This window comes from Sander lucioperca, chromosome 17 (assembly GCF_008315115.2).
Source record: "Sander lucioperca isolate FBNREF2018 chromosome 17, SLUC_FBN_1.2, whole genome shotgun sequence".
NCBI lineage: Eukaryota > Metazoa > Chordata > Actinopteri > Perciformes > Percidae > Sander > Sander lucioperca.
In genome coordinates this window covers 11,154,424-11,164,679 of record NC_050189.1, presented here as the reverse complement: position 1 = coordinate 11,164,679, position 10,256 = coordinate 11,154,424, and the positions used below count along the sequence as shown (strand labels likewise).

At 38.3% G+C, this 10,256-nt stretch overlaps 2 protein-coding genes across 5 annotated transcripts in view; both read right to left on the bottom strand.

Moving 5' to 3' along the window:
• The window catches only part of LOC116060419, a 236,379-nt gene that overhangs the window by 97,315 nt on the left and 128,808 nt on the right, over positions 1-10,256 (bottom strand). The window lies entirely within an intron of this gene.
• On the bottom strand, positions 2,215-8,840 carry LOC118493513. 4 transcript variants are annotated; one of them, XM_035993597.1, is made up of 4 exons: positions 8,594-8,840; positions 8,097-8,456; positions 2,397-2,435; positions 2,215-2,342 (listed from the first exon to the last, which is right to left on the bottom strand). In XM_035993597.1, the coding sequence occupies exons 1-4, from the start codon at positions 8,640-8,642 to the stop codon at positions 2,215-2,217; spliced, it is 576 nt and encodes a 191-aa protein (XP_035849490.1). In that variant the 5' UTR covers positions 8,643-8,840. The 4 variants fall into 4 exon arrangements, with proteins under 4 accessions (XP_035849490.1, XP_035849489.1, XP_035849488.1 ...); XM_035993596.1 differs by having other exon boundaries at positions 2,397-2,438; positions 8,594-8,837; XM_035993595.1 differs by having other exon boundaries at positions 2,215-2,438; positions 8,594-8,836.

Here is a 10,256-nt window from a genome sequence, read left to right as displayed (position 1 = left end):
TGTCATAACTAATTCATTAATTACTCAGCATCATTTCTATTTGAGAAAAGAACAACGTCATCCGATGTTTAATGTGAATAAAACAGCCTTGAACGGCCTACTTACTACATTCCTGTCACTACCAGATGTGACTGTGAGTCTAGTACAGATCAGATCAGGTGCAAACCACTGTGAGGCAAGGGAGGGGGAACTCAAAATGTTTCTAAACTGAAAAAGCATTTTTTTTCCTGACCCCCCCCCCCAATCCCCCTGGGACTTACGCCCTTGCGAAATATCTTTATGTAAAGGTGAACATAGATTACAACTATAAAAACATAATGAAATATTTAGCAGTAAGGCTCTCAGGTATTCTGTATTGCTTTCAACTATTTCTTCTCCTGTAGATCAACTTTTCTATTTATATCTGAGTCAGCACACATCTAGTCTAGGCAGGACTTACTCTTCTCTCCTCTTTTACATATTTTGTTGGGGAAGTAACCTCCTTAAATGTGCATATGACAATTAATTAATAAAACCCTGGTCTTTAATAACTCAGATGTTGTCAGGATTATGAGGCTCGGACCCAAAAATGCAAAGTAAAGGATTTTATTAACAAAAGACAGATGGAAAACAAATGAAGGCATCCTGGGGTACGCAGGGGACAGTCCAAACCAAGACTAACCAAACACAAAAAGCACAAACCACTAGAAAACCAGAAGACATGAAAGAATAAACCAGCAGGAATGAGAGACGCAGGGGAAAAAAGGGAAAAAAGTAGCACAGAGTTCCGTGTTTTTCTGCCGTAGTTTCGGGTTTCCATTCCGAGCGGGAAAAAAAGTAAATGTTCGCTAGTCCAAATATCGAAAGTAAATGTCCCACAGTTAAAAACACAACCTGTGAATCATGAAATATGTATTTTTAGTAACTTACATGAAGTAAAGCGAGCAGCGAGCCGTGTTGTGTCTCCTGAAGTAGCCTGTACTGATCAGCGTTCACCTAAGGAGGAGGGGCCACAGAAGATGCCAGAGGCCGTGTATGCGTAGCCTGGTCTTACCAGACAGACTAGAAACCAGACTAGACAATTAAAATTGAGCGGAAGTGAATTTCTTATCAACAATATAACCTTTAAAAAAGAAAATAGAAATGTTCCAGCTGCTGTTTAAAGTCTCATAGAGCAGCTTTTTATGTGGATCAGGTTTCAGGATGATCTGTCTTCAATCAATCAAATGTGTGTTAAACTGTTGTTGTTGAATTGTCTCTTTACTGAGAGAACCGACCACATTATTATCTGTTAACTTCTTGTCTAATCCACCAATCCTCACATAAATTTAAGTCCAGAGGACAGAGTTCCAGTTTGTGTCTGAACTTCTGCAACAGACAGCCAGTAAAAAGTCAATGTGCAAATACACACACCAACCACACCATTCAGCTTGTGTTTGTACTGTGTATAAGTGTCAGTCAGGCGTAGGAGAGATAAGAGAGCTAAACACAGCTCTGGTTGGCTCTCCAACATCCATCAGAGCACTGAGAGTCTGCTTCCTCAACAACTCAGAGCAAAAACCAACTTCTCAAGTCAAAGTCCTCATCATCAAGATGTAAACATGCTGGAGTTAGCATTAATGCTAATTTACATCAGTAGTGCCTAGACAGGTAACACAAGACAGAACATTACAAGTAACATATGACATAATATATTGATGCAAGTAATTACACAACTAGAAGAAGACAAAACATTGAAGAAGATGCCTTCACTTCCTGTGTGCTGCTACAGTTTGATGCAGATCTGAAGGATCTTCAGTTACCATGAAGGCTTCATTACATCCTGCAGGAGTCAACTACATGACAGACAGGATAGACATACTAATGGATATGTTTGTTATGAAAACTGATCTCATAGAGCTTTACATTGAAAATATTGCATATATTAGCTACAGCCTGCGTCGTATACGAGGCAGATATTTCCATAAAGTGAACACAGCACATTTCAGATCTGTCTGATAAGTGACAGTTTGACCAAACTAATAAACAGGAACATCTTTTCCTCCATTATTAATCAGTTGTGTTATAGGATTCAAGTTCACTTACTGAAGAATATAAAGGGAACATTTGTTTTAATCCACTTTCAGTTTGTTTGTGAGAAACTAGTATTTTCTGTCTCTGTGGTATAAAATTGAATTCTAACAGTTTTGTCTGATTAAAGTTTCTACTGATGCACTTTGTGAACTGTAACTTTGTTTAGAAATCTTGATTTCTAGACAGAAAGTGTCTGAAAATACAGAAACAACCAGCCAGCAGAGCTGCTGCTGTCAGTCCCAGTCCACAGTAGAGACCGATCCTTCCCCGACTCTCTGGTTGTTGTGGACTTGTTGTGTTTGGTGGACTTGTTGTGTTTGGTGGACTTGTTGTGTTTGGTGGACTTGTTGTGTTTGGTGTCTCAGGTTCAGGCCGATCCCTCGCTGCTGTAAAGAGACCAAACACATCTGTTTCATTCATGTGAAGGAAAACATTTCACTAAAAGAGAAGAAGTGTAAGGATCGTTGATTTCCACAGTACTTCTTTTCTCAGGTTCTTATTTATCTAAAAAGCTGCTGAATTGGGGCGTTGTTGGCCCGACAACAACCCCTCTTAGCTGTTATATAATCACAACATATCAGAGCCTAAAGTGACCTATTGCTTTTATAAAACAGTCATCAAAGTTAGTCACATTTCAATTTAAATAGTTTTTTATTCATAAAAAAAATCCTGTTCACAATAAAATCTAAGCTCTCCTGGGCTGGCTGCCCTCCTCACACATACCGAGGCTGTTGCTATGGAAGGCAGCGCAGGTAACGTTAGCCTTCACTAGCAGCTAGCACAGACTTTCTTTTGCTTAACGCTAAAGAAAGGCAAACAATAACACAAACTAACTAACTGCTCGAGGCAGCGGTAGCGCAGCAACTACCGTGTTCTGCACGGTAAAATTATGTTTTTGTGAAAGGAGTCTGGCAGCTTTGAAGAGAGCAGAGATAACAGCTTCAGTTCCCCGTCGTAAAGTATGGAGGATATATTTATTCATAATCCAAATTGAAAGTCCAGAGAGAAAACGAAGCAAGATCAAATTAAAAATATTATTATTTTATTACGCTACTAGGAAAAATCATACCATAATTGAATTGAACTGAGCAGGGGGAGCTGACTGCTGGGAAGCACTGTTGAGGAGCATCTGGCTGAAGCTTGGTTACCAGGCTGGCTTGGCCTCTTGTTTCACATTACATGATAGAAACTGATGATGTAGGCTAAACACAAACGACATTTCATGCAACAACAGTTAAGTTTTCATGTAGCCTAGATACTATAATTGGGCCCGTGTTAGTGAGGACTAGATTTGGACTGGATTTAAAGCTGATTCTGGTTTCCAACTTCGCCCCAGGTGTGTCTGTTTAAAACATGGACGGAGACAACTTCTCTCTTCTGATGTTTTATTTAATTAAGCAACAGTAGCTACAAACATGGGTGTGGGTAGCTCTGCTATGGCTGTGTGTTTGTATGTGGTTAGATCTCGAGGACGCACACATAGCCTACAATCTCAACCAAGTAGTCATCCTCCGAACTGCGACCTCTCCTTTTTCTTTCTCTCATTTTTTTCTCCAGGTGGCACGCACTGTGTGAGGCGCGTGTCCGCGCTATTTTCCGACATACACTCACAATCACTCCTGATTGACGGCCTTTTGTACAGCCTGTGTACTTTTTCGTTCATTTGAGTTCCGATTTTGAAACAATATCCAAATTTGAAAAATGGGTCATTTTAAACCTTGTTAATATTGATGACAGTGTGTTCAAACGTAAAACAAGCCATATTTCAGGAAATAAACTTGTCCATGATTCTATTGAGAGACTTCCAACTGACAGCGGTGTCTGTGAGCATCACTGGCCGGCCAGCAGGGAGGCGATCCCGGCCGCCACCAGCTGGCTGTGACAGACTGGAGCTTCTGACAACATCGGAGAGAATGTGCAACTGGCCATCAATTTTTGTAAAACTACCAATATTCAAACTCTACATAGTTAATTTCTCACATAAAAAAAGTCTCAGAAGTGAATTTAGTGGTGAAATAGCAGACAAAAATTGTAAAAAAGCATTTGATTATATAGATCGGGAGTTTGCCGTAGGCTAGTAGCAGCAGCCAACAACTGAAAACCTTTTACAATTTTCTTCTGCTATTTCACTACTAAATTCACTTCTGAGACTTTTTTATGCGAAAAAATAACTGTGTAGAGTTTGAATATGGGCAGTTTTACAAAAATTGATGGCCAACGAAGTTGACTCAAGAAGCTTCAGTCTGACGTGACAGCCAGCTGGCGGTCGGGATCGCTTGCTCGCCGGCGGTCAGTGATGCTCACACACCCCGCTGTCAGCTGGAAGTCTCTCAATAGAATCATGGACACGTTTATTTCCTGAATTATGGCTCGTTTTCCGTTTGAACACATTGTCATCAATATTAATAAGGTTTAAAATCGGAAATCAAATGAACAAAAAAGTACACGGGCCCAATTACAGTAACTACATGAAAACTTAACTGTTGTTGCATGAAATGTCGTTTGTGTTTAGCCTACATCATCAGTTTCTATCATGTAATGTGAAACAAGAGGCCAAGCCAGCCTGGTAACCAAGCTGCAGACAGATGCTCCTCAACAGTGTGCTTCCCAGCAGTCAGCTCCCCCTGCTGTCCATAAGGTGCCTCTGCACCCCTTTTGTTTCAGACCGGTCCGTGTACTTTTTCGTTCATTCGATTTTCATTTCATAAACAGGTAGGCCTATTAAAAAACAAAAAACGAATGGTTATTTGATTTTCGTTTTAAAATACAAAATTTGAAATTGAAATACAAGGCATTGTTTCCTTTTCATGGTCAAAAGGGGATGGGAGAAATTTAAAATATACTTTGATTTTCATTTTCTATTTCATATAACAAAAAATAAAATCACTCGAAAATAGAAACGAAAAATGCTTGTTTTTTTCATATTCAGAGACCGGATGTTGTCATTTCCACGGCAACAGCGCCAGTGTAGCCTACCAGTGGTGCTTTCAGCCCAGGCTAAAATTACTTTGGAAACCCTAATGCATATGTTTATATGTATTGCCTCATTTATGTATTTCATGAAATGAAAATCGAATGACCAAAACATACACTACCATATTTGCTTTAACTCAGGCTGCAGGGGACATTCTAAAACGCTTAACATGAAAAAAACAAAAAAAACACTTAACCATCACCATATTTCTCATGGCCATAACTTGTCATGAACACTTAGCCTGTCAAAAAAACTAAACTGAAATTCAACGATTATATAAGTTATCTCACGTTAACGTTTTCTTCTTCATTGGCGCCTATGGCGAGGAAGAAGCTTAGGTTTAGCCTAATGTAGGCCTACCTAAACAATGATCAATGATTACCAAATTTCTATCTCATATTGCTCCTCATAACCACTGAAAACTGTCAAAAAATCTAACCCAAAGTCCAATTATTATGGACGTTATCTGACTGATATCTGATTGATCATTGTTTAGGTAGATTAAACCATGTTAAGCCTTTTCACGTTAAGCGTTTTAGAATGTCCCGGCTGCAGTTGAGGGAAACTGTAGCCTATAACTTCCTGAGCGACTGATCATCCATTTTTTGCCCCCGTTTACATAAATATACATAAATATGGCTATGAAATAGATCATGAAATACATAAATGAGGCAATACATATGAACATACGCATTAGTCATTATAGTTCAATAGCCTAAATACATATGTTTTACTTTTATTTATTTCAGGGGACTTTTATTTATTCCGTCTATTTATATGCACGTTATATTCAAAGGAAGTTTTGACTCACAGACTTCGACTAAAAGCAACTAGCAAGCCTGCCTGACATCAGTGCATCATAGCATATCACTATCTGCAAACAAAAGAAAATATGACTAAAACACGAGCGCGGCAGATTCCCAGCTCAGCTAGAGCGGGTAACGCCAGCTCTGCAAACGGACCAGAGTCAGTCAGCACCGGGGAGCGAACCGCGGGGACCGAGGTCACAGGGCTGGAGGCTAGCTGCTAGCTAGCTGCAGCAGCTAATATTAGAATATTAGACCCAGCACCGGAGGTCTGATCCCCATGATCTGATCCCGAACCCCCGGTGACTCTCTGCCAGATCAGCAAGCAACAGAAAGTTTGCTGGGATTGGTAATGGTGGCGTAACGGTAACATTACAGCTGTGAACTGAAAGTCTATTTCCTCAGTTGGTTTGACTCTCTTTGAGTGAAGTTGTCTGCTGAGGGTAGAGACAGAGAGTCAGAGGGAGGCAGGGAGAGAGGGTAATAAATAAATGTGACATTATGAAATAAAATTCCCCCCAAGCATTATCAAGAGTAGGCTAGCCTATGTTTCCAGAGTAGGCTAATTTTAGCCTGGGCTGAAAGCACCACTGGTAGGCTACACTGACACTGTTGCCTTGGAAATGACAACATCCGGTCTCTGAATATGAAAATAACAGGCTTTTTTCATTTCTATTTTCGAGTGATTTTATTTTTGTTATTTGTAATAGAAAATGAAAATCAAAGTATATTTTAAATTTCTCCCATCCCCTTTTGACCATGAAAAGGAAAAAATGCCTTGTATTTCAATTTCAAATTTTGTATTTTAAAACGAAAATCAAATAGCCTAACCATTCGTTTTTTGTTTTTTAATACTGTTTATGAAATGAAAATCGAATGAACGAAAAAGTACACGGACCCGGCTCTTTTTTTTTTATCGTTTCTTTGTTTTTGGTTTGAAACGACAAACGAAAAACAGGTGGTTTCTCGTGATTTTGTTTTGTGGTTCAAACGATCAAAACGTACACGGATCTTATTTCCTTGATTCCTTAAAAGCTACAAAACACTTTACTCAATGAAAGCTTTATTACAGACATTAGTCATTTCTGCTGTCATAACTTATTAATTTAGATTAATGAACATCAAGATGTAACATATCAGTTAGCATTAATGCTAATATACATCTGTAGTAGTACGACAAGAGGGAATATTACAAGTAACATATGACATAATATATTGATGCAAGTTAATAAACAAATAGAAGAGATAATTTTCTCTGAAATTTCAGACTTTTTTGAGTAACAAATATTTTACATTGAAGCTAAAAAAGAAATAAAATCAGTCTTTTACATTTTGTCTTGAAGAACAAGAACTGAAACATTACCTGAGAGAAAACACACAAGCTGTGGTCATTTTTCATATTTGTCTAAGAAACGTCAACAAGTCTTTTCCTTGTTTCTTTAAAAGCTGCAAAACAATAAAAACATTATTAACACTGATATTAGTTATTTCTGCTGTAATTACTTAAATATTTGATAGGGACAGAGCTCGTTAATGAACATCAAGATGTAAACATGCTGGAGTTAGCATTAATGCTACATCTATAGTCCCTAGACAGGTAACAATAGAGATAACATTACAAGTAACATATGACATAATATATTGATGCAAGTAATTACACAACTAGAAGAAGACAAAACATGATGTAACATGTCATCTTCATTTAAACTCAAACCTGTAGTAACATGAACATCATTTAAAATATAAAAATATAACAACATTTTATATCAGATAGTTTTCTGACACTAAGAACAGACGGAGGAGAGACTCTAGGAGTCTGATTTAGTTTTTATGACTGTGACTTTATGCTCTGATGACTCATTTAAAGAGGGTCCTCCAGACTGGGTGCTGTTAGTCCTGATGGCTCCTTTCTCTGATAAACTCGACGTCTGTACAGCTGAATATATTTTTCTTTTCTCATTAATACATTTAAAACAAAGACTGAAGACAAAAGACAGAGAATCAGTAGAACTGCTACTGCCACTGTTACTGTTACTGCTGCCAGTCCAGTGTAGAGGATCCAGATGTATTTCAGACTCTCTGGTTCTGGTCTCACTGTTGGTCTCTGAGGTTTTGGCTCATCAGCAGCTGCTGTAAAGAACAGAAAATATAATGTGGCTGATTGACAGGAAGGATACCTGTTTCAGTGAAAATGACTATATAATCTGCATCTTTCATTTTTTAAGTACAAACAGGAAAACTCCAGTTCTCCTGAATCAACTTACCAGTGACATTGAGCCAACATCTACCAGAGTTACTCCCATAACTTGTGAACACTTTACACACATACAGTCCCGAGTCTTCAGTCCTGAGTCTGGACACATGAAGTCTGAGTCGTCCTTCTCTGAGGACGTCTTTGTCCCACTGGACTCGTCCTGCAAACTGTTCATCCTGAGACTCTGGGACCTCAACTCCTTTATGGAGATGAAACAGGACTGAGGATCTGAGATCAGTTATCAGTTCACAGAAGATATTAAGAGAGTTGGAGGAACTGTGAGGGTTGGTTGTGAAGGTCCACTCCAGTGTGATGTCGTGGTTCTCCTCTGCCTGATAGGAGGTCTGGGTCACATTCACTACAAATGTTCCTGTTGAGGAGACAGAGAGGGAAAGTGAGGAGCAGACACACTGACAACTTTAAACTCCATCTCCACATGTTTCTGTGGACACTTTAGTGATTCTTTGTTTAGTGTTAGTGGATAATAAAGTGAAGCTGTAAACTAACCAGAGACACAGGAGGTCAGGATGATGAGCAGCAGGATGCTGCAGATCATCTTCTCCCTGTGAGAGGAGACAGAGGTGAAGAGTCACAAACACATGAGCTCAGAGTTCACTTATTACAGGACAGAGAGAGAACACATACAGTCTGTTTATACTTCTTCCTCTGGGTTACTTATTACACATGACTGATCAGAGGACTGACAATAAGCAGCTACAGTGATGTATTTTTGTCACAAGATGGTGCCAGATAGTAGAGTTTTTCAACTGAGGAAGAACGGGGAAGTATGAGTCTACTATTATGATCTGAGATGAACTGTGAGATAAAGCAGAGGGCGGTGACTAAAAGCTGCAGTTACAGTTTTTTTTCCAATTACTAAAACACAATTTTGCAAACTAGGGTGGTTTTATCAAAATACTTAACACAATTCACAAAACCACACACCCAAACTTCAAAATACCTCATATATCCTGCAAAATGAAGCACTGCAACCAAAACTACATATATCATCAAAATCAAACTTTTACAACACATGACACACACTTCATTCATGTTACCAGATTTTTGTCTAACCAACTACACACTGTTGGGCATAATGAAAAACACTCATCTTTAGTATGCTTTGTCATAATACTAAAATAGTTACAATTGTAGAAAATTCTTCAGATTGTTCACATGCACAGAAATATTTACAGATAAACACACACATGCTGTTTAAACATTTTGTTTTTTTATTTTTCACAAAACAAGTCAGTGCAACATATGCACAGCAGATATATTTGCATTGGACTGAACAAAAATAATTTTAATTTTGAATGGCACTGTTTTGAAATGGCAAACATGTGACTTTACGTCCAATTTTTGTGTCTTATGCAGAGAACCGTGTTCAGGGCATTTCAAAAAGTGCCATTTCGAATTGCAAAATGTGTGTAAAGCAGAAAATGTGTTTAGACTTTTGGAGACTTGAGAAGAGGTTTTGCTCTCTGTGTGTCAGTTTAAATAATTGTCCTATGCATGTCATTTTAGTGTGTTAGCAATTGGAAAAAACTGTAAAACAGTTCCCAACCTTCAACTGGCAACTTGCCCTCACTTCCTTGTTATCAGACACAACTCTAACATTACTCGTTCTCCAATGATTGTTGTTTTAATTAGGCCTGTTTATCTGTGACAGTGAAACCTATTAAAATGGTGTATAGCTATATATCTGTGATCATCATAACGTTTGGTTTAACCTTCATATTAGAACACACACACACACACACACACACACACACACACACACACACACACGAAGGTTAAACCAAACGTTATGATGATAGATTAGATGGAGATCGATCTATCTATCTATCTATCTCATGTCAGGCAGACATCAGATCAGTTTGCTACTGTGTATAAACTGTGTAAATGTTCAGTTCTGACAGTTTAGTTTAAAAATTGACTGAAGGTGAAAAGATCTAGGCTCAATGATAAATCTTTCAGTTGCCTTTTGAGAACTATTATATACTACTAGTATAGGCCTAAATATATAATAGAACGTATATAGAGGCCAAAAAAATACGCATTCGCTTGTATAGACCCTTGTATGTCGCTTGTATAGACTCCCATGGACTCACATTGATACTTTAGTTTTGTTTTCAACCTACACGTGTTTGTGAATTATCATGCTATT

What these genes read in the sequence shown, in the direction of transcription:
- LOC118493513 (XM_035993595.1), bottom strand. Translation starts at nt 8,642, where the DNA reads ATGATCTGCAGCATCCTGCTGCTCATCATCCTGACCTCCTGTGTCTCT. An exon ending in CCTGACCTCCTGTGTCTCTG is followed by an intron (nt 8,457 to 8,593) that starts GTTAGTTTACAG and finishes TCTCCTCAACAG; the next exon opens with GAACATTTGTAGTGAATGTG. An exon ending in ATGTTGGCTCAATGTCACTG is followed by an intron (nt 2,439 to 8,096) that starts GTAAGTTGATTC and finishes GTCTCTTTACAG; the next exon opens with CAGCGAGGGATCGGCCTGAA.